General features: G+C 39.6%; 1 protein-coding gene across 1 annotated transcript in view; it reads right to left on the reverse strand.

The window, feature by feature from the left end:
• The window catches only part of LOC134528257 (uncharacterized), a 317,693-nt gene extending 292,350 nt beyond the window's left edge, over window positions 1-25,343 (reverse strand). Inside the window, exon 1 of the mRNA XM_063361713.1 lies at window positions 24,180-25,343. Within this exon, the coding sequence (XP_063217783.1) occupies window positions 24,180-24,905 (726 nt within the window). The 5' untranslated portion in view covers window positions 24,906-25,343. The remainder of the gene's footprint in view (window positions 1-24,179) is intronic.
• Between the last annotated feature and the right edge of the window lie 358 nt (window positions 25,344-25,701).

The raw sequence follows: 25,701 nt of genomic DNA on the forward strand, positions 1-25,701 counted from the left end.
AAAATCAGTCAAATATAATACCAACTTCATTAATGCCAACCGTAGGCACTTAAATCTACTCCAGAATAATATTCTATGAATTATAGTAAACTATTCACAAATTAGAAAAAAATATATTCTTGCTTTTAGGATGGTTCAATACAGACTGTTCTTTTCTTGTTTATTTACCTCGACGCCCAATCTTCAGATCTCTCATCAAACATAAGATAATCAAAATCTATGATTTGCTTCAAACTGTATTCTTTAAATAAACACATACTTATAAATTATTTTGTATCATTGATTTAAAACATGTATTCAACTTTTCAAAACAAACAAAACCTGGAAAATAAATAAACATATATCACACAAAAAGTCATAATTCATAGAGAGAAAAAACATTACAATGTACACTTTGTAAACTTTTGTATTTGTTTTGGAATCTCTAGGAAAATGTTTTTAAAATTATACCTAAACTTGGTGGCCATTTTGCTTTTATTAATTTTCCCCACGCGAAACCACTAAAGATAAATAAATACATCAACAGATTTCTGATCTAGGGTCACCGGCTTTGAAAATAGTTGACTCAGCCAATATCCAAATGTCACTGAAATACCTCTAATGTTCATCCTTTGCAATATTAGTCCTTTTTTTTTTTCAAAACTAAAAATTATGCGAGAATATTTTAACATTTATCCTTTAGACGCAGCACTTCAATGAATAACTTTAACCCCCCCCCCCCCCCCCCATCTTAAAGCCAGCCTGTGCTGATTAAATATGTACGGAATTTGTGTAGAGTTCTTGGCGTTTGTGAGGCGCTGGTTATAGGCGTATGTGTCTGTAAAACAATAAAGAATTAAGGGGTATTTGAACCCGCCTACTTGGATTCTTTCATGCCGTTGCTATAATTATAACCTTGAACTATTTATCCCAACATTTTAGCATGTCAAGGTATACATAAATCCCCCAGGCCTTCCATACATCTTTTCAACCACACATTTACAGTCAGTTGTACCTGATCAAACGGGCCATGACTTTGAAGTGCATCATCGAGGGAAGGAGGAGATGACGTTTCTGTATTCAGAAAGGAAAGATCTATGATGCATTGAAAATTTGCAAATAATTATAGTTCATTCGAAAATGATGAAATTCCCATGAGTTACGAGCGCATATCGTGCGTCCGTACCACTTAATCAATCCTCGTAGCAGCTCCTTCATACTGTTGGCTACTGTTTTCTGTAGGATAGTAGTGTTCTCTACTATAAGGCATTTTTATAATATTTGTTTATGCTTATTCACATTATTGTTGCTTGAACTTGGTTGATTAACCAATTGCTTTGATAAAATGTAATAATTTAACGTTTTAATGTTAAGATTTTTAAATAAAAATGATTACATATGATATCTTTATTTTCATACTGGCATCGAACCCAACACCTTGCGAGTTTACAGTTTTTGTTTGTAATTAACAACGGTGCATGCCGTATCTGGCATGAAGTATGAGCCGCGGTAAGCACTTCTCAACCTCTGCATCGTTTGCCATCACTACCATCTCAGTCGCTATCTAAAGCTGTATGTATTTCGAAAATTCGTGCACGGCGGCTATTTAAGAGAGATTATCATAGGGGATACACGAGTGTATTTTAAGTTGACCGTGTGGAATTTTAAAAGAAACTAAATGCATATCGGCCACTTCAACTAACGTTGTAATACATCTGTGTTTCAAATTCGAGTGCATGCATTTTTTTCTGAAACGTAATCAGTGTGCAGTAAGCGCGATCGTGTTGTCGTCACACGATCGCTACGTACGTGACTATTCGGCGTGATCGTCGTGCTCATCGTCGTACAATGAAACGATGTGTGACGAGTGTGCTGTTGTTAAAGAAAAATACATATTTTTCACGCGAGCGGGTCGACAGTGGCTTTGGATCACGAGGGAGTATGTCGGCGACTTTCATAGGTTCGACGAGGAAAACTTTTCATGGCGCGGGTAGACACTGCTACACCATGGTAGCGTACTGTTGCAGAGACGTTAGTGACGCTTTGCTATGTACTCTCGATTACCGACCGATACTATAGTACTTCTAGTATACGTCGTTGGCGACGTGTGTTCCCGTTATGACGATTCGCTAAATCGTAAGCTTTTCAGCGGATGCACTTGGGTACTTTGCACACGGGTGTCAGCTTTTTATGAAGGAAAGTTTTTCAAAGCCGTACAGTGTCTAGTTCGTATGTTACATAAGCCTTAGTACCCATGGTCGACCATTACATTTGAACAGGCTATCCGCTTACGGAAAGTGCCTGATGCTTCCGTTATTAAAATTCCACAATACTAGAAGTTCTCGCCATGATAACCGGCGTGACGGCACTGTATTTAGAGCACCACCGTCAACCGAAGTATCAGCTGTGTGCTGGCAAGCCACTAGAGGTAAACGAGATTTTATCTGTCATTGTTTGAGCGAGTTCCGACTGTACGATGTTCTATATTGTCAAGGTCAGGGCCTTATTTTTTTGCATAATAGGAACTTTGACGTACATACTTGGCTCCACGACGTTGCTGTGCCCTTTGTTATCCATATACGGCAACGTTGTGGGTTTTCCCCGCGTGGGTTCTGTCAATTAATAACAGTTAACATTTTATGTCGTATTGTTATTGCTTATTTGGGAATGAATATGAAGACAATTCAGGCATTCTTTGTATTATTACAAGGTAGTAGGTGACTAATTGAAGTGAGTCATTAAGCAATCATTAGTGCGGTGCTGGCATCAAACTGGATTATGAAGATATAAATGATGTCCCGGCTACGGTCCTGCGGGTCAGACGATCTTTGGACGGGACGGCGTGAACATCGGCTGAATCTTTCAACGTAAATAGTCAATAACGGATAGCTTCATAGCTTTAGCCTAATTCTTCTGTTTTCCCTCAAGGATTCGTCAAAACTTGTTTCGTTACTGAAATAAATATTTTGTTCGTTTTTATATTTCAGATAAACAATCATGTCCTGGACAAAGATCATGTTGTCAGTCTGCTTTGGTTTCTATGGGATCTTTGTCATCTGCGCCATCGCATCGAATCGAATATAGTGAAGTGGTATCATGTCGAAGAAAAGTGCATTGAAAATTATCGACCGGTAAGTTATTTTCTATCTCTTCCGGCACTCATATTGACAATTTGTTTAAGTGTACAACCGGTTGAACTCTTCAGCGGGGTGTGTGCCGTATGATGTTTGTATATCTATGTAAAGAATACGTGCATAAATATATAGATATTTGAAAACCACTTAATGTAGCCGATGGTTACTGCACATCAAATAATAGCCGTAGACGAAGGAAGTTTTGATGGCTATGAATTCAAGTAAGCATGCGGTGAGCGCGAGTTTTCGAGCTTCATCTCCCAGAGTAGATCCTAGCCTCTATATTCTTTATATTTGGAAGATCACGGGAACTTAGCAAAAATAAATATGTATATCTTTATGCTTTCAGTGCAAGGATTCCATCAAGCCCTGTTGCCGGCAGTGACAACTGGAAGATCCTTGCGATATATGAAGATTTTATTTGCAACCAATTGAGCGGAGGGATTTGTGAAACACTTAGTAAAATTAGAAATCTAGACGAGTATATAAAGTTGACGAAGAACCTTAACAGCAGCGATATCAGCGAACCTACTATTCTATATCGGAAGATTCTCGGGTTAAGCACCATGGATTCGATAGTGTTCTATGTGTTATACTTTTACGGTGCCTGTCTTTCCTTTCTCCAATTTCTGGTTATTGTCTACTATACCCGATTAGTTAGGACTTATGTACTTGTTCAATCTGATGACATCCCTCCTTGGAATTAGTATTACGATTGTTTCTATGCATGAGTTCTCTGTTCATCTCATTTTCCATCAAAACTGTTCGGAGGCTATCGAACATCGGTTCGGGTGGCATGACATTTGTGCATTTTAAGTAAAAGGTGTAAATCATAATTTGTATATTTTACGAGTAGTATCCTATTTGGGGCTCGAAATTAGTTCATTGCTAGTTTATGCTTTTTTTGTCATTGATCATGTATAATTTTCTAGATGTTTCTAGTACCCATCATTATTTATTACAATTTGTTTTGCATATATTAAGATAATGAACTGTTCGATCCAAAAAAACCGAATAATGTAATATTTTATCTGTAAGATCATCAAATAAAAACGATAAATGATATCTGTTGTTTTTTTCCTTCGTTTCTAGTCGATGTCTATGATAACCACGGTGTATACCGTATGTGATGTAGATTCAGACAAGTTGAAGTTGTACACTTGCGAAAACCCGTAGAAGTCGTTGAGCCATGCGTTCGCAGCTAAAAAAAATCTGTATAATGCATATCCCGATAGCTTTGCCGTGCACCGCGACACCCTGCTCGAAGTAGTGGATATTTTTGGAATAGCCATTACTGTTCAAAATCGCATTCTGCATATAGAATGCATCCTAGTGCCTAATGTTTTGGGTATTAGTTTGCTTTCACATTATACTCTGCAAAATCCCTACATTACGAAGGAGTATTGCCCAATATTTTAAACCTTTGGCGTTATGACGCGGCGACGTCTGGAGAATCCGTAATCCATATACGGCAACGAACAGCAGATCTCTCAATGGATTTTTACGAGCACATTGTTAAAATGTTATGACATATTGTTACTATTTATTTGGGCACGCATGCGCGCAAAATTCGATCACTCATTGAGCATTCATAGCTACAAGGAAAACTATGTGTGGTTAATAACAGTGCGTGACCTCCCTCGAAACTGAGAGGGTGTCTGAATTGTTGGTCGGGAAAACGTTAATTTATCTCCAGTTTAAAGATTGCGGTACTTCGGTGGCATTGTGTTATAGTGGCTTCAGTGATGTAGTGTTTCATAACATGTGGTTCTGTTCAAATACAGTGTTAGAGTTGACTGTTCAAAGAGCGGGAGTGGTCCTGACCATGCGGGGAAGGTGATTGTCGTCTGAGGTGTCGGAGCTGTTGCCGGCTCTGGTATCCGAGACATGATCCAACAGGTTCACAGAATGGGTGCAAGGATGCGAATATATAGCCTCTCCGCACCAAGTGGCAATCCTCTGCCTCCACGTGGACACTGCTGTTGTTGGCGGCGAATCGTGGTGACCATGTTGGGATGGGTAGCCTCAACCTCTGGTCATAGAATCGCCTTAACTGAAGAGGACAATACCGGGCGCAACCCTGCCGCAGTGCATCCTCAATTGCGTGTATGGGACCAGAAATGGTAGATTGGCTGAATCTGCGGGCAACAGCAGATGCGATTGAAACCTTTCTGGGGGGTTCGACTGCCGAGCCCTGGCGTCCCCGCCCCAAAGGACCCCATAGTGAATGGATCAGGCCTATGGTAATGGAAGGACTGAGTATGGCGCTGCGGTGTTGCATGCACCCGGGCTTAAAAAAGAGCTGTAAACCTCTCGACTAGGTGTGATACGTTCCCCTAGTTCAGTGGTCGGGGGAGGTACCGAGGTAACCCCGAGGCCCTCCTGCGCACGCACCGTGGTGTCATTCTAGTCAGGGCTTCCTGCGATCGCCGCCGGATGAGTTCTCGGCTGTAAATCTGCCGGGCCGAGGTACGGCAGGTTGGAGGGTAATCCGAGGAGATGAGGACATCCTGTGGAGTAACTCTGAAGAGTGGCAGTCGGTTAGCAGCTGGCGAACAGTCTGCCGAATCAACGCCAAGTTGGTAGTAGTACGGGAATAATACATAAAAGATTGAACGGTGTCCCACTGCAAAGCCCTGGATTCTGATTGGGTAGGACTCGTACTTGGTAGTGGTGCTCCGCTCGCTTGGAGCAGGCTCCAAGGGTTCCCTAGCCCGATGCGGAGTCGACGTTGTGAGCGACGACACAGCTCCAGTATTAGCCTGGATAGCTAACAGAGGTTGGATAGGCCTCCACCGTACCACGGGTTGACTGGATTGAGGGGTCCCAGTGTTATGTGGGAGATTGAGAAAGGCGCCAGCAGTGCTGAGAAAGTCTTAGGGCACAGGACACAGCCAACTGTCTGGTTAGCTGAGTGTGGTAGAGGGGTTGAGGGGGCGACTATGCTGGTTTGGGACCCCAGCCTGGTCGTCTCCAAAAGCTCTAATACCCTCCCAATCAACAATAGGGAGTGATCCCTAACAGTTCTGTATTATAAAAGCTCTGGAATGTCATAAAATAGAACTGGTACGATACTCCCACACTACCCTTCAAGGGCGCATATTGGGAGGGGAACGTTGAGAAATGCCGGCCGCAAGGTCGGAATATATCTGACTGTTCAAAGTAAGTAGATAATGAAATGCGGTTTACTCCGTTTTAACGCAATGGGGTAATATAAATAAAAATAAAAACAAAAGCACATATTCGTGATGTAATCTACAAGAGGGCCGCGCTAGCACGTGAGCGGTGACGTTCACACATGACTAGATTATTTGCTAGTGCAGTGTTGGTTTGGGCCTGGAAAAAATAATGAATTAAGTTTAGGTTTAGCCAGCATCTTGAAGCACACGCTGCTCAAGAAAGCAGTCTTCGTAGGTGCTCTTATTGTTGCGAGTATTGCCAACGTCCAGGCATATCTTTGAGACTGATCGCTTACATAAACGGAGTTGACGGATTTCGGCAACAAGGTATATAAAGTTCCGAATTCCAATGTGGATGTCAGCAGCCATTTGGGAGCGACGGAGTAAACATCGGCTAAACCTTCCAAAATGTAAGAAGTTGATAAAGCCTAGAATTTTCCTTCTTGTTCATAGCTTGAGCCATGATATTTCACATATACCGTCGAAATATGAGGGACCTTTCATAGTAATTGCATAAAAGTATCATTTGCTTTTGTTTCCATACAGGAGTCATCAAACGACCGAAACAATGATGAATATTTGTTTGTATGTGGTCCTGTTGGAATTCGTCTGGGCTTCTATCGTGGCAGAAGTTTTAGTGGAAGCACAGTGTCAAGTCGAGCCAGAAGCTGACAAGGACTGCATTGCAAATTATTCAAACGTAAGTCGTATATTACAATTTCTACCACTGATGTTAAAACACCGTCCAAGCCTAGAACCTCTGAAACTTCTCATTAAAGTGTTGAGCATTCCTCGTAAAGAGTGTGACGTGCCCCCATATTTGATTCCGTGGAGCACTATTTAAAGCGAGTGAGTGAAAGAGTGAATTTAATGTTGTTTTGTATGTTTCCAGTGCTCACATTCTACCAAGTCCTGCTGCCGCCAGGAATACCTCAGAGGTGGTGCAGACGTATACGAGTAGTTCATTTGTTTTCGTTTCGGAGAAGGCGTCTGTCAACCGCTCAGTAACATTAGCAATGTAGTTAATTATGCACAGTTGGTCAAGAAAATGAACAGTACCAATTTCTTCGAAAGATTTCGTCTGTTCGAGCAGAATTTTGAAGTAGAAATAAGTGATCCGAGTTAGATTACTCCCCATATGTGATTATGGGTACATATGGTGCCATGTTTATTTTGTTGTATGCGTTCACTATTTCCCTTTTTTTTGTTATCTTCAACTGGCTTGAGGCTTTCAAACCGAGGAGCTCCCGATGCGCCGGTTAGAAGGCAAACACTGTAGCCACTAAGCCATAGTATTGTATAATCTGTACCTGTGTCTGTACCTGTATCTGTATCTGGCATCCATGTATTATGAGCAGAAAGCGTAAAGCACAATTTGTAAATTTATACTGACCATGAATTCGGCGTTAAGGCCCGTACGATCTTGTGTCACTGACTGTACTAACAGGCTCAGGTCTGTGAGTGGCGCGAGAAAATGACTTATTATTTCACGCGGGCGAATACAACCATCGTGATAATCCCACCAGTTCACAAGTGTTTACTTCAGCAAGTAGCCAAAGTTATGTCTTACGCCAAGTAGACTCGAAAAATGTTTTAGCACAAAAGCTTTATTGCAAGCGGTATCAAAATATTTGGAATTGCAAGATGGCGAGGCCTAATTCCCCTTAGGAATAATAAATTTGTGTAGCTTGTGGTGAACGCAATGGTGAGTGCCGCCCTCTGCCCCTACAACTCCCCTCTTCTACCACACACCAGGGAGTATGATTGTAAATTGTCTCACTCTTAGTTGGCAGCACACTATTGCACAGACTGATACTGCCTGGCTCATTTAGCATTTAAAATCTGATCATTAAATACAAGGTTTCATAAATTTTTATTTTCCTATTTGTCGATATTTATAAGACCATAAAATAGTGTATATTAACAGTATTATTACAGTTGCAGCCATCCTGAAATAAAAAAATAATAATAATTCAATTCTAAACGCTAATTTTTTTTTTTCCACAAGGAATACTTGGTATTGTTTCGAAAAACGTATTTCATATATGCAATAATTACCATAAACATGTGTTGTACAAAGTTAAAATATCTTTCTTGTAGTATTATAAGCTATTTCTTGGCAAATGGTTTCTAAATGAATCTTTTGCAAAAAGTATAGAACTTTTTTTCTGTGCATTGCGCTGTATGCGATAACTATGTAGTGTTTGTCGTAGAACACTTAAAATAATATGTTTTATATCCAGGGTTTAATCATGCATTGATTACTGCATGGACAGGCTGCGCGGAGCTGCTTATTATCCAGTTGGTCTCCGCCATGTTTGCAGGGTACTTAAAGTGAAGTGTTTTCATTGTGGAAACAGTTTTAAAGGACTGTATTTTATTTAACTGATTGGTGCTTGACTTTTGGAATTCTAGTTCAAATTTATTAACCATCATCGGGTGTAGTCAAGCACTTATTTTAAAATTAATTTTTAATCAACTTCAGTGTGTGTGTGTTTGTGTGTGTGGTTGGCGTATACATTTTATGTGGTAAGTTAATTAGCTTAATATGTATGGTTCAATAATTATTTTTTAAAAGTAATACTAAGTAGTTTATATACGTTTTATTATTTTTGTAAATTATAATTTTTCTTGTTATCTATCTTTTTTTTTAGTTTCATATCTATATTATGTATTTTTCTCTGTAGATATCAGACCACCATTTAAGAGCACATATTTAAAAATAATTAATTTATAATACAATTTATTCTGTAGTTTGAGTGCGAGCTATTTTCCTAGTTTAGTCTTTTTTAATGAAACTTCTTTGTTTTTCTATTTAATTATTATTTTTATTTGTAAAAGTAATATAGTCTTTTTTTTTTTTTTGCTATATGTGGTTAAGTGTAAGACAAGGCAGTGTCCACGCCTTAACTTCTTCACATGTAAAAATAGGACGACTAGATAATTAAAATAAATTATGGCAATGCTGTAGGTGTTTGCAGTGGGGCGATGGTGGGGTGGGAAGAGACTTCAACTACGTCCCTGCATTACTTCTCCTGACCATTCCTAACTCCACTGTTACCCCTGCACTGTCACCGGAGTAATGGAAGGGCCCTAATTGTGCTAAAGTAACATGTTTCAATGGCATTAATAACGGAGTCAATTTATTTTTAGTTGGCTCGACTTGAAGGTTATGGTCACGTCAAAGTTTTTTAATAAATAATTGTCCGACATTCAAAGTCGACCTTGCAGAAGCCATGGTATGGGTAGCAACTTGAGAGATTATTTCATCAAACTGAACGCGGTTGAGAAAATCCACAAGACCAGTCAGTTTATTCAATGGTAGCGAAATCTTACAAACTTTACCACATAATAATTGTTATTGAATTTCAGTAAATTAACACTTATGAACCGATATAATTCAATATGTTGTTTTGTTTCTGCCACTAATTCCCACAAAGAAAAATAAGTTATATGCACTTTTAAAGTTAATTACTTTGGAAACCAGTTGCCAAGTAATAGAAAGATACTGTAAATTTGTACAACGCATGTCTATGGTTATTTGTGCATTTATGAAATACGTTTTTCTATATAATACTAAGTACTTATTACGAAAATTAGTGCATAATTTTATACTTTAATTGATGTTTCATTCAAGCACAAAATTTTAATCCATGGAAAAATGATCAAGAATCTAATAATGTGACATTATTTTGTCGTATTATGCTTATTAATGTGGGAAGTTAATACTGGAAAGCTATTCAGGGAACGGTTTACAAATGACATGGAAGTACTGGGACAACACAAGGCATAAACGTCCGGGTAAGAATCCGATATCATATTTTGTAATGATGCAGTTTTTTTAATGAAAATTTAAAAATTGTAAAGTATCTGTCATTTTACACGAAGATTTCTGGTTCCGTTCACAAAATATAATTGACAGTGAACGCAGCCTTCCTACAGACCTTAAATAAAAGCCAAGAGCCGAGTGGAAAGGAAGATATTGGGTCCTTGTAGTACCTTAACTTTCTTTCTGCCCTGTTGTTCCCGAACGGGAAAGGGGGGGGGGGAGGCGCTCTCTTGGGCCGGAGACGGCGGGGAGGGGAAGCTAATGAACCGGAAGAATGCGAGGAAACGTCAGGAGGCAGGATGAAAGACATCTCGCGCTGCCCCCTCGGAATTAGTTGTAGCTGACGCCGGGATATTGCCTGGGCGGAACTCTCTTCCCACATATACCCCTTACCACCCTCTTGACGCAAACTCCCCCTTGGACACCCCTCACACCTTCTGGCTGGGTTTAATTTGAGCTAGAGGCGCGCGGGCGATAATTTCACCCTCTCTTCTTCCGCTAGTTGGCAGCACTTGGTCTCAGGTGGGTGAAATAACAGTCCTCTCTTCTCGCCCCCAACCCCCCCCCCCCCCCTTCCTTCCTTCTTCCGACCACTCACACAGAACTCTAACTCCGCTGCGAACTGGGGAACTTGGCAGGCTTTAAATTGCTTTTCTGCCCAAACCGAAACGATCCTCTCACTTAAATGAGAGCGAGAAGTACAGCTGGCAGAACACAACGTTGGAAACAAAAATGTTTTCTTTGCTTTGGGATGTTTTTATTTTTATTTTTCCTGGTTTTGTTTCGAGAACAGCTGTGTTTTCTTCCTCATCTTCCGCAAGCAAGGAAACGCGACAGGAAAAAAAAAGTAGCCTCTTGTGCACAGACATTTAGAAGGAAAAATTTTTAGTAACTAAGATAAAGTGAGTTCATAAAAAAAATCATAAATAGTATGAAGCTGGTATGGCCGTACGATACAGGGCTCAAACAAGTATTATGGTAGAATTTTCGACGACCAAATTTATAATATTGGTTTGAGTAGAAACTACATATTTATATTTTTTCAGTTATTAATTTAAGAGGGGAAATTAGGGTAATATAATTTTCACAGTAAAAAAACACTATTAAAGAGTAGGTTTGTATGGCATAAGTTTATTAACTCGAACCTCCAGTCTGTTCCTTTAACAAGCTTCGGGAACCACTCCTCCACAGCGTCACTGCTCTATTCCTTTCTTAATACACTGCTCTAATGTTCCATTACACTATTGTTTCTCTGCTACCTTACTCTACTGCACCACTACTATCTTTATTCAATGCGCGCCTGCTTCATTTCTCTAATGCCCCACTTGTATTTTACCTTAGGATCGGGGTCAGATCCCGAACTACGTACATATATTTTACGGGTAAACAGTGAAGCTATAGTTCGACTAATCTACTGCTCTACTGCTCTAACGCTTCACTGCTATAAAGCTCCATTCCTCTTCTGCTCTACTGCAGCACTAGTCTACTGTTCTAATACACTATTGCTCTTGTGCTCTACGGCACCACTTCTTTCCTGCTCCTCCACTATTATCCTACTCCAATACCCTCATGCTCCACTTTTCTAGTGCTCTATCGCTCAACTGAGCCACCTTTCTACTTTTCTATGCCCCAATCCTCTACTGCTCTACTGCTCCCACAGTGCTGCCGTCTGTGACGTATGGCGCAAACCAAAGTTCACAAAGCCAAAGGGAAACTTTATAGTATTAACTGTTTAATGAATTTTAACAAATTACACTAATTAATAAAACTACTTGTCGAAAATCTGGTACAAAGCCGGGGTTTCGTATTTTTTAAAGGTTGTTTTTGCTTTTATCGGAGCCTTTTCATTATAGTTTAAAATTTCGTTCTGTAAATCGAATGATTCGATAGTTGACATAGCTGATCCGGAAGCGAATTCTAGCGACGGGTGCGGGAACTATGTGTGATTCGCGTCAAGAATTGTAATTTGAAAACACAAATGTCGTATATTTATCACGCTCGGCATTATTTTAAAGAATCCTAGGTTAAATTTCGTGTTCCAGTTTAGTATTACAGATGTATTTTCAACATGAAAACACATGAATTTGCTCGTAATCGAGGTTATATGTTAGATGTGTAACGTCTACTCTCAGTACTGAAAGACTCGCTCAAATTATATAAATAATTAAAGTGAACTGAGTTTGCGTGGATTTTAAAAACCGGGAAATAAAATATGAGTCTGTTAACACTTTTTTACATAATTTACTGGGCTGTTTATATTCAACGTTGAAGCGATCTATAAGATTTTTTTTTTGTGTGCTTTCGAAATAGGGCCGTTAAGAAACTTCCATGACCGAAAGTTTTCCCAGTTTCCGTGGAGGCGACCAAATGCTACCTCGCAAGGAGAAATAAAAAAAAAAATATGAAGATCCAGCCCCGCAAATCCTCGAGCTAACTGCCAGCCCCTGGATCGCCGACCTCGCTGGAGGTCTGACGGGCGACCTCTTTGGCCCTGCGACCTCTTTGAGAGAACCTCGCCGGCGTTGCCAGATCGCGCGGATCCAGGGTGTCCGCTTTACGGGGAGTCAGAGGGGAAAAATCAGGGTCAATTTCGTGTAAGTTTAAAATTGGTCTCGGAAAGTCAGGGATTCGCTTGGAATCCTATTAAAGTAATGAAAATTCCCCAGTGACAGTAATTTGGCAGACTCCAGTCTGCCATCGCTCAAAATGTAAAAGCATTTTTTCTCAAAATTTTTGGTAGTGCATAGTATTATTACACACTTTAAAATGGCGTACGCAAGGTACTGTTTGAAATATGCCAGCTATAAGGATGGTGGAGGCAATTTTTTTAATTTTTTTTTTCAAAATGTTTTAAAGTTTTTGTAAGTTATTTAACAAAAGAAATTGGTAAAATACATAATTTTGATCTTCTAAAGTCAAGTAAAAGACAGGGATATTTTTTAACATATTTGTGTTGATATTCTGTTTGTTTTTTTACAAGATTGGTATTTAAGGCGATTCATCCAAGTCAATTTTTCTTGCACGTAGTTATATTGAGTGTCTAAGTAATAAAAATTTAAAAAGGAAAAGGACTTCCACAGAGTACAACCTAGCAGGCCCAATGAAGTAGTTTTTAATTTTAAAAAAAAAAGTAGAGTAACGTTAAAATGTATGTTGCTAGTAAGACCATTTTACCGTGTTTAAACTCTAAACTGTTACAACTACATTTTAAGGGTAGAAGTGAAATACCTAAGTAATTCGTTTTTGTCATATATTTACTTAACTTACCTGTTGTTATCGATCCAAATAAACCGTAATAAATGGAGTCCGCACGAGAGCAAGCATAAATTTCCGATTGTGTCGAGATGTATTCAATTTGATTACATAATATAAAATTTTAGCTATGTATAAAATATATATGTTAGAAAATTTTAAAAAAATTAAAACATTAACTATTCAAGGCTAAAGTGATTTAAGGACAATCCAATACCCTGAAACTACGTATCTGTAAAATACCACGCGGAAAATTTTTTCCTAAGTAGAATTAACTATAAACTTTACTTAACTGCAGGATTAAACCTTTTCGAAAAAAGACCAAATAATCAATTATAATTTTTTTTAAGTCCTACATCTCCCAGCATAAAAATTATTAATATTTTTTCCTTATATAATGTTTATAATACTTATACGTCAAGAGTATTTCTCACGAAATTTCACTAACATGCTGTTACGAGTGGGGAAAATGGTTCGTAGGGATGGCTCAATTAATTTCACACAGTTTTATTTGCCACTAATATTTACATTGCTAATTAATGTCTGTTCACAAATCACTAAGTATCTGTCCAGTCAGCAGTTCGCACTCCTCGCTGGAGCTAGACTCGACAGTGGTTCGCCTCTTACCTCGCGCCTGTCCACACACACACACACAGTCTCGCGCCACTCGGTCACACACGCACGGTCCCGTCGCTTCAAGAAAAAAAAAAGGGGGGGAGGACTCTCGTCCTCCTCGCCGAACTCGCACTCCACTCAAATCGCCAGTTTGAACTCCCGCGGAGGCCGGCGTCGAGGCTTTTATACCTGTTGGGTCGTCTTTCTGGAATGGACTGGAGTGGCCGAGCCGATCGGACGCCCGAAACATACAGAACCGCGTCGGAGCCACGTCGTTCCACGCGGCGGCCACGGTAAACCCCACAAGATTCCCACGCCACTAAGAGGGTATATGACGGCGCGACGCCGAGGAAGTGATGGAGCGCGGGCAGGGGGGTGGCGGGGTCGGGCCGCTAGGGAACCAAACATAACTTAGAAACACACAACTTAGAACAGTCATAACTTAGAAACCAGAAAAAATCCACGTAACTTAGAACTGTCATAAGTTAGAACGATCATAACCTAGAAACACATAACTTAGCAACACACAATGTAGAAACACACAACTTAGAAACGTCATAACGTAGAAAGTCATAACTTACAGCCATCCCAACTTAGAAACACACAACTTAGAACTGTCATAACTTAGAAACACGTAACTTAGAAACACGCAACGCAGAACCACACAACTTAGAAACGTCACAATGTAGAACTATCACAACTTAGAAACACACGACTTAGAACTGTCATAACTTAGAAAGTCATAACTTACAGCCATCACAACTTAGAAACACACAACTTAGAACAGGCATAACTTAGAAGATTCTATATTGTGTGTTTCTAAGTTATGTTTTTCTAAGTTGTGTGTTTCTAAGTTGTGACAGCACCCCGGGCCGCTATAATCTCCGACGGTATGCGCGCGTGACGTCAGTGGCCGTGCGGGCTCCCAGGGCCAGACTACCGCTCGGGTGCCTGGCACGCGTCGCGGCCCTGCCTTTTCCAATTATTTCATTGGGGCGAGTGCGCACTGAATATCACGTTTGCCAATATTTCATGCGAAGCCAAATATTCTACGTTTTAATCGTTACTGGAGGTAACATACGTAGGAATGTTCTAAATATTTGATGCAAATAATAGTCATTATGTTGTAAATTTTTTTTTTTTTGTGCACGCACAAGACGGTACGCCATGAATGTTTTTATATATATGAAATAATTTAACTTAAATTTAAATGAAATTGAGATATTAATTGTCCCTTCTGTGTTTACGTCTTAGTATAATTGATTTGAGTTAAATTAATTTGGCCACCTTTAATCTACATATAGAAAGGTATTTAAGTTCCAGTTTTTATGCATAAAAATTAACAATTCTCCATTACACAAATCATAGAAAAGGAGGAGTATAAGACTTTCATCAAAACTGAATCAAAAGGATGTTATTTACGGAAATCCTGCACGAACATATAAAGAGAGAGGAAAGCCATAATAATTTCAACAGTTTTTTTTTGACAAAATTTATATTTACCGATTAACATTAAAAATTGGCCTTCGTTACGACAGAAATCACTCATATTATTTTCAAAGGCCATACCATAGTTTCCACTGAAAGTATTATGACAGTAGTTGTAGTCATTCCCAAAAAATGAATTTAATACTAAACGCCAATGACTTCAAAATAAACTTATTTTGTAGCAGGCAAACACTATTACCTCAGGCGTCCCACAATATTACAATATATTGCTATGTTTTAACGAAGTAAAATTTTGAAAAAAAAACAACAGAATATCGTTAAGCTGGAGTCACAATGACACGGCGTTCACGACACAACAAATCAGACAAACCATCATACAACGTTCTAACATGACAGATTTATGTCGTATTCTTACAATAAATACCATGACAACATTAACACGACAAATTTTTTTTGACTGTCGGAAAATCTTTCCAAGCCAAATACGTTTATAAAATGCAGTATATAATTCGTTAAAAACAGCGAAGAAGAGAAAAAGAACATGCTATCTCAGCCCACGCTTTTTTCTCTTTTTGGCTGATTTCTGTAGTCCTTCAACCTAATGTCATACAAAATACCATTAGCCTGAACTTCATTAATTTAAAGTCCTTCGCTGAACTCGTCCATTCTTAAATCAAATTTTGACCTATGTACAATAATAACATTGATCATAAACAAAATATTATCCGTTTCTATAAATAGACGAAGGCACACTACAAATGTGAAAATGTAGCCACACGTAAAAGTAAATTTCGTTTTTCATCATAAATATTTTTTAAGTTTTATTTTTGTAAGGTTTCCGTTTGGCTTTCCGTCGTAAGGCACTGCACGACAGAATTAGAAATAGAATCTATTTCTTGCGGGCCGTCGGGGCGCGTATTTAATCGTGATGACGTCACGGTGACCTTGTATGTCATTGGCTGCTGAGCGTGTCATGCCTGTCGCGTAGTGTCCGACGTGGCATTAAAACTCCATCTTTATAGCCTAAAAACGTTTTAAACCAATATGACGTCTTTCTGTTCCCCTATCTGCCTTAGAATGCATCCAAAGACCACGTGGTGTCGATGCACAAGTCTTTCCGGGAGTGGAATGACTTTAAAAGCACATTAATGCATTTGGGTGAAAGAACGCAGTGAGCTTCAACACAGCATTGGCGCGCGCATGGAGGTTAACGGAACAAAAAGCCTTTGTAGCCCTGTTGCGACGGACATGACTCGCTGCTGATAGGCTGGCCGCAGTATTATCACGTCCGGTTGGTCTACCTGATAAGCAGTCTCGATATCGCAGGAATTATTTCCAAAGGGCGCAGTTTATACACTCTGTTCTTGCTAACATTTCCCCCCAATCTCTTTACTCTCTCTCTCTCTTTCTCTTCAAGACCTTAAAAGTTGTGAAAAATGCTGTTTACACCATGAAGGTAAGGCGTGTGTAATCTTTATCATGTTATTATGAACGACACCTACCCCCCTTTGCCATGTCGATAGCAAATTATTTTTGATGTGTAAACATCTTACCTCTCGGTATACGGCATTTGGTAGGAGTCATTTCTGTGAATGGTGCGGAAGTCTCGTGGAACGGAAATGTGTCACAGAGATGGCGGACCCACGTGTAGCAACATAAACCCGTATATAGTCACTTTCGTAAACATTAGGGTACATACCAAATGTATTGGTGTGTCAAATTAAAAATATTGATGATAGTGAAACTACTCTGGAATATATTTAACGAACTAAAATAGTCATAGTAAAAAGTAATCTTAAGTTTAAATACCTACCTAATAGAACTGGCTTTTCACTGGTACTAATGCATAATCTTCTAACTTCTCAGTTGACTTAGTATTTGCGGACCTCCGTAGCGTAGTCGGGCGTAGTTCGAAGGCGTGGGTAAGGCATGGGTGTGAATTTGTAAACGTTTAAATTGTCATCGATTTGTCAACGTCAATAAAACCGTCACACGAAACTGTCGAACTTTAAGAAATAATAAGTAAATAAAGGGGGGATGGTTGGCTGGTTGGTGATCAATATATCCAGCCATCCGAACATTTAATATATATATATATATATATATATATATATATATATATATATATATATACCGCACAGCGGTAGAGCGCGCGCTTGTTAACCTCAAGGGATGAGTTTCAAAGCCTCGTCACTGGGGATTTTTTTACTTTGTTAAAGTAACATCATAATATAATAATATTGAACCAGCTCAATAAGATTGATATTTGTTTGTAGGAAGTATTTACAGAACAAACATACAAACATATACTTAGTGTTATAATGTGTGTTTTAAAATGTTTCCTGTTATTATTTCAGTGATACCATAGAAGTTTAACTTCTAACGTATGCGGGAACTTTAGAGTATTAACTGATTAATGAATTTAAAAAAAAGATGGACGATATTGTAAGAAATTTCTTTGTTGAAATTAAGGTTCAAAGCCGGGGTTTATGATTTTTTTCAAGTCTTTTTTCGGTTTTATTGTAGCCGTTTCAAATAGTTTAAAATTTTCCGTTTGTTTCATGCTGCTACCTGCGGGCACCATTGGACCCCCTCGGGTGGGGCCTCGTGTTGTGTGGTTGGGGGGGGGGGGGATTGCCCCCGAAATTTTCGGGACTTTGGAAATTGATCTTGTGGTGCATTTCGAGGAATATGTATAAAATTTAATTCAATATAACCTAAAAAATAGAAAATAAAATTACATTTAAAAAAAACTAGAAAACACGTTTTCTATGTTGTATGAATTAGAAAGTATAAAATGATCTTTTGACTTAAAGTAGGTAATTTGTTCAGCAGCGACAGAATGAACTACAACTCTGTATAACGTATTATTTTAACAGGAATCAACTAATAAACCAAACAACTATAATGAAATAAATACGTAGGGTGTCCTCTTCTTTCATTTTCATAATGACTCCATCCTAACGAATAGACAGTGATAGAAAATTTATGACAACTGATTCAAGTTTTTTTTTATTACACCAAGTAGGTGTGACTTCTAACGCGCGTACATAAGTACACAAACCCATTTTAATTTATTGTCAGGTTTTTCTAACACTACGAGGTTATTTTTTTTTAGTTCGTGTTCATTACACATACATTACGGAAATATCAGTAAATATACCATATGAACATTCCTTTAAAACTCCTCTACGACCTACGACTTCTTCCGTGACTGTCATTGCACTAGACCGGGCTTAAATTTGTGTCTAGCTCACACGCTCTCCTTCGTTCTATCTCTCTATCTCTCTCACACACACCCCCACACACACACATCCGGAAACCTAGAGGCTTCAAGTCGTGGCCTGAAAGACGAAAGAAAGCGGGCGTGATCGGGGAGCTAAGTCAGAAACGTGCCGTGGGGGGGCCCGGATCAGAATTTCCGCTTCTCAATTCATGTCGCCTTTACTCCTTATTCCCCCGCTCCGAACTATAATAAATTTCTTCGTCGCTGTTGGGGCTCCTGCCGAAAGTGATCAGTAAAATTGCACGTCCTTCAACGGCATCATCTCCGTCTTGAAATGTTTAAAGATTATATTATCTTTGAAATATTCATGCAATGGGAGTGCATGACTTGATGTAAGCTTTTGGACATACGCCATTGCTAAACACATGTATGTCTGTAGAAGAAAACTACAAAAAACCAAAAGACAAAGACACAAAATAAGCAAAAAAAAATTGCTGTTGTCAACAGGATATATACACCCCATAATATTCCATAACAGGAATATGGTCAACAAACAGATAAAAACAAAGAAAATTGGACTAAGAGAACGAAAAAACGAAAAACGAAAAAAAAAAAAAAAAAAACACACACACACAAATGATGAATTGAACCCCAAAAAATTCAGCATAACAGTTGAAACGAAACAAAAACACAACGAAACTAAAAGACGAAACAAACACAATAGTTTTCCAAAACAGAACCAAGCGACGTTTCGGGAACTGCTATCTGCCCCCGTCCTCAGACAGAGACGCACATGGTACGAAAACACAGGTGCGACTTTAAATATTATATGTTCGCACTTACATTAGAATTTTTCAATTAATTTTTTATTTATTCTACTGCCATCCACAACGTACCGGTAGAATTTTTTTTTGTATGTTTTACATCTTAGCTCTCGGTATACGGCATTCAGTAGGAGTAACTTCGTGAATGGAACGGAAGTCGCATGGAACGGAAATGTGCAACCACGGTGCTACCATCTGTGGAGGATGGAGCGAACCAAAGTTCACAAAGCCCAAGGGAAACTTTATAGCATTAACTGATCAATGAATTTTAAGGATGTCAGCCGTTTTCGTCGTCCTTTCTACTAGTTGCAAGGATCCGCACAGAGTCTCCGAAGCAGTATTTCGTGAAAGTACGGGTCACTTGCGTCCTTTCGTAGATCCTTGAGGCCTTTGGGGAGTTTTTGGCGCTATGCTTTGGAAAAAAAATTGTAACGAAAGCAAGGGCGTAGTAAGGGAGTGGCAGAAAGGGGCTAGGGCCCCTCCTCTAAAGCTTATTTTCTCGCAATAATGCTGAAACTTATTAAGCAGCTTAAAATGACTTGATGTGTGGTTCAATTTATGGCCAATAAATATGCAAAATTAAAGAGAAACTTTCTCTTTAAACACATATAATAACACCATGATATTCATTGGTATTGTAAGAATTTAAAATTTTAAAAACATTAAGGTTCCTCAAGTAGTTTCAAAATGCATTTTCAAAGATCATATTTCTATAGAAAAAAATCCCCTTCCCCCCTCCACCAAGATACCAGAAACATGCGTATCAAAAATATATTCTTATAGCTTCCTTCAACTCCACTCCTGCACAAAATCCGGGCTACGCCCATGAACGGAACTATAATGCTTAATCAGCTTATGTTTAACTATGACTGTGAAATGATTAGCTTTAACGTGTAAAAATCGACAATCGGCTGAAAACATAACGTGAAAAATTTTCAATCCTAAAAAAAAAAAATGACTGTTGATACACCAGTATATGTAAGCGTCGAAAGAATTCGAATGTCCTTTCGTGGTTAGCTCCGAGCAGGATGTAAGTAAAATGATCCTTTGGTTAAGGCTGCAATCAAATGTTTGTATTTCCGGTTATAATCCTGTGAAAGATTTTCTGAACAGTAAATCTGACAATTTTAAATATTCTTTCCCTGTAAGCGTATTATTCCAAATACGCTAGAAGTTTATATATTTATGGTGAGGTAACAATACTGTTAAAAAATTTCACCTCAAGTTTACGAAGAACGTTTGTTACAAAAATGGCTATCTTCATAAATTTTCGGACACTGGGTTCACTTACTTTGGACATGAATCCAAAAGAATATTTTTGGCATATTAATAAAACATTGAAAAACTAGTTAATTCTACAGCAAGAACACGCTTTTTTTTTGTCTGTGCGTGTGTTTTCCTTTGTTTAGAACGAAACATACAACTCGGGAATCGAAATACGGCATAGTTTCTATAAAAGATAAGTTATTTGAAATAACAAAAAAACTTTTCGTTCGAGTTAAATTCTTCCTTGAAAAATCCATATATTTACTTTAATTTCTTGTATAGGTCTATAGTATATTCAGAAGTCAACAGACAAAGTCTGGCTGTAGGTTCATAATAAGTGGTTGATGAATAATAAATCTTTGTGATTCCCAAGGCTTGTATACGCCTTTGAAGTTGGAGCTAACACAACTGGTTTGTTGAAAATAATAGAGAATTATTTTAGATAGAACCTTAAAGTCAAGATACGTAATGTTTAGTTGAACAAAGTTCTACAACCACAGATAAGCTTGTTTTTGACGTAATACTATTTCAATTAATTAATTGGTGGTAACATCCATACTTTCTATAAATTTTGTGACGTGCTATGAACCCCAAGTATTTCAATGGAATCATTTTACTACAGAAACAAGACTTGCTGTAGCTGTCCAACTTTGTTCAGTTAAACAGGACCCAGGCGATTAGTGTTACATCTTAAACACAATCAAAAAGTTTTTCATTTCCATCTTAAAGACGTATAGTAGTTTTGTGAAGCATTTTACACCTTTAGCTGTTTATAGTTTTTAGCTTACAATTTTTATGATCTCAGGATCTCTTGATTTTCGATTTCATTCGCTAGTTTCTTCGAAAGCTCTCAGGTGGAAGCGCTACACGCTGACATTACTAAATATAAGAACAACTTCGGTTAACGTGATAACAAATAAGTACCTCGATTATATTAACATATGGGTAATTTTAATTTATGAGAATATTTAATATCCAGTTAGTTCTAAGACCATCGTATTAATGCTTATATCACTTAAATCACTTATATAATATAGATATTTTAACTAAAATAATATAGATTCTATTTTTTTTTTGTTATATGTAGCATGAAATAAAAGCTTTGGATGTATTCATCTAAATTAATGTATGCTATCTTGTAATTTTGGAAAATATGGTGCACTCTTCTGTTATATAGGTACATATAGGTATATAGGTATATAAAGTACATTTCGGCTCAGCGTACAGGCATAGGAAGATTTCGAAGTTTATATTTCGTCTGGAACATTCCGGTAACTCCTAAAAGTTTTTGAAACTTCCTGAGCATTCTGGACATTTTTTTACAAAGCACCATATAGGGCCTACTTATATTCTATAATGTTCCAAAATAATCGATCGTACATTAAAATTTTCGAATATTCAATGCAGACAACAGTTTTCAGATGTTTCCTTTTCCAGTCATCCATCGTTTTCATAAAAATTTCTATAATATTCTTAATAACAATGATATGGCCTGGCGTAGGTAGGTAGGTTCTGTGCTATGCCGCTGATGGAAATGTCTATAAAATTAACATACCCATTTTATTCCTTTACGCTAATCATTAAACAAATATTTTCGCCCTTTGCGCCAAGATCTGAAGATATGAAAAGAATTTCAGACAAAAGATTCTGGTAATATTTGGAATTGGACTCTGTGTCTAATAAGGACGTCAATAATATTTGTTTTGCAGTTCTTAAAGATCATATTTAGACGGTTTGAAACAGCTTGGAACAGATATGATACCGTAAATACGAAGAACGTAGTGGGTTTATTTATCCATCCCTAGATCTTAAGAAACCTTTTAAACAACGTTTTTGTACTAACCTCAGGACATAAAATAATGAAATTAATTTTAAGTTTTTCAATATTAACTTTTTTTCCATTTCTACCTTCCGATTTTACCCGTTACGAACTAGATCGATATTTTCCATCTCTATATTTCATGTATCAATGGATGTCATTTGTCTAAAATTATGGCAGTTATAACGTCCGAAATGATAGTTATATGCATAATTTGGTGTCTAGGGACCATGAAACGAAAAACTATGTAAGTAGAAGTTTTCCGAAGTACGATGTAAAAGGATGTCTTTCTTTAAATCTTCCTAAGAAGATAAACCAAGGGCACACTTAAAACTAAAAATGTTTTTATCCTTAAACAACGTGCATTATGCAAATATTCTGAGAGAAATGAAACTAGCAATGGTTTTCAGAGTTATTAGTTTTGTAGCCTGGGAAAAAAATACTCATATAATATATAAATTATTGTTCTTTAAAAATAGAGTAAGATTATTGATCTAACTAAAATTAGCTTTAAATACTTTGGGTATTAGAGAATTAATTACTAAAAAAGAGGCAAATTATTATCTCACTTTCTTATCAGTTAGGTTTGTATGTCAGACTCAGTTGGTTCGCGTTTAAGTACCTAAACTCTTTTGCAAGCATTTTTAAATCTCCTTTCATCCTATTGTGATTGTGTTTAATAAAAATATGTGAAAATTAAAATAGTCATGAACCCATAATTATTTCTGTATAATGTTTCGTGTCATATGTGTAACATGCGTTCAGTAGTCATAAAAATGTTTTATATTAAATAATTAAGAGCTAGAATCAACAGTCATGTATTTAGTTCACGAACAAATTATTTCTTATCGAAGTTGAGTACCTGAAAACCAAAGAATGCTTTATATCTACATACTCGTCTCCTTACCAATACATTCCACTCGTAATTAATTCGAAAATTCAACGTCCCATTACATTTGCGTAATAACATTACTGCATGAATATCTCATAAGCAATATGAAAATCATGGAACCTATAACAGAGTAAATCTCTTCCAAAATTACGTAAGGGTGTTTAAATTCTCATGAACTCTCCTTCTCTAAGGTAAATCTTTCATAACACACACACACACACACACACACATATATATATATATATATATATATATATATATACATACACACACACATATATATGTAAGTGTATATTTACGTAAATAATTTTTAAAAAAATCAGTGTAAATATGATGGTAAATTTGCGGAAACTTTTCCACTTGGCCCAGTGAATTCATCCCGTTTATTACCGTTTCTAAAGCTTGCTGATGTATGTATCTATTCCAGTGAACTGATAGTGAAGAAACCCTGTGATTAAACCAGTCGGTAAAAAAACTAGTCGGCTGAATTGTCAGTAACTTCATTCCACTGATTAGAATGCCGATCCCAGATCGGGAGTGTTAGCCACCGACTGTGCGCAGGGCAGTGGCGTACACAGAAAAAGGGGGGGGGGGCATCCTCCTCCCCCCCCCCCCCAACACCGAAAACCTAAAAAAACCTAAAAAGAAAATCCATCTTTCCCAAAGCCAAAAGGTGAAGTAACCAGCATGCAAAGCGGTGCAGGCTGGTACGCACCGTCCACTGGAAGTAGGCGGACGGGTCTGCGAAGGGCCAGCGGGGCTGCCACCGGGGCTGGTACGAGCCGCGCCTCTTGGGGTCGCCCGTCGGCCTCACGACGCGGTGCACGTTGGGGTCGGCGGTGGTCGTGGAGGTCGTGGTGGTCGGCGGCGTCGACGGCGGGGCGGGGGCGGGCGTCGTGCCGGCGCTCCCCGGGTCCGCGGCGTCGCCGCCGCCCCACGAGGCGGTGGTCGCGGTCATCTGGGAGGTGGGGGCGGCGCTGGAGGCGGTGCCCTCGTCGTCGCTGCGGTTGCTGACGCCGCCGCCGCCCGCCACCGGGGAGGTGGTCAGCGTGTTGAGGTTGTCCTCGGAGGTGGTGATGTCCGCTGCGGCGGCGGCGGCGGCGGCGGCGGCGGTGGTGGTGGAGGAGGAGGAGGAGGTAGGTGGCTCGGGAGCCCTCGACGTCTCTGGTGGCGGGGCCGGGCGGCTCGCCGCGGCGAACGGCGCGAACCTCCGCAGCGACTCGGGCACGCGGATGATGTCCGCCGACACGAGCAAGGGCAGCGCGATGGACGCGGCGACGGCGGCCGAGCCCAGCACGAGGATGGCGACGACGGCGGTGGTGGTGCGGCTGCGGCGGCGGCGCGGCTTGCGGCTGACGTGGTGGCCCGACGAGTCCACGTCCTGCTGCGGCAGGATGGTGTACTGGAGCGAGTTCTCGCCGTGACGCACCGTCTTGTACATGGCTGGTCGCGGGCTGTCTCTAGCTGGTCCACCGCCTCTCTTCAGGTCCTCCGGGCTCGACGGTCCTCGCAGACTGGGAACAACCTCGTTGAATCGCCGCTGCTGCAACCGCGCATCACCTTCCGCTTCGGCGGCGACAAGAGTCTCCCATCAGCCGGTTCCTCCCCTGAGAAAACCAGAAACGGGCTGCACTTTTAAACCAGGTGGATAATATATATATATTTTTTTGTATTCAAGCGAATATAATGCTCGACATTTTTCACCGTTTCCGAAAAGGAAAAAAAAAAAATTGCCGTGACAGTTCCCTAAATCCTCCCGCACGACACGTCACGCAACGCCAACTTCACAACTCGCATCCTCGGCTGCAGTCTGAAACGCCGGCGGAGGCTAGGTGCTCGCGGCCGAGTGTGAGGTTATGTTGCCCGCTCGCACGTACAGCTGATATCGCACTGTGGCCGAGGAGGGCTGGTACGGCTGCGCCGCGCAGGGGTGGATGGGCGGAGGGGGCAGAGGGACGCAGTAAGCCGGTAGAGGGGAGGAGGGAAGGAACTTTGCGGGCAAAGCCCGCGCATGCGCAGCGGCGGCGCCGAGCGACCCCGTCGCCTGGCGGTGCGGCTCGCCCCCGAGACACGCACGCGGGGGGCTGAATCAATAAGGCTCACCGCTCCCTGCCCGTAGACTACCGCGTCGCCCTTTCGTGCAGTCTGGGGGAGGGGGGGTGCGGAAGCAGGGTTTTGCAACAAACGGTTCTCGATGTCGGGCTATGTCACAAGTGAGGTTCGTCGCGGCGAGAGAA

The sequence above is a fragment of the Bacillus rossius genome, chromosome 1 (genome assembly GCF_032445375.1).
Source record: "Bacillus rossius redtenbacheri isolate Brsri chromosome 1, Brsri_v3, whole genome shotgun sequence".
NCBI lineage: Eukaryota > Metazoa > Arthropoda > Insecta > Phasmatodea > Bacillidae > Bacillus > Bacillus rossius.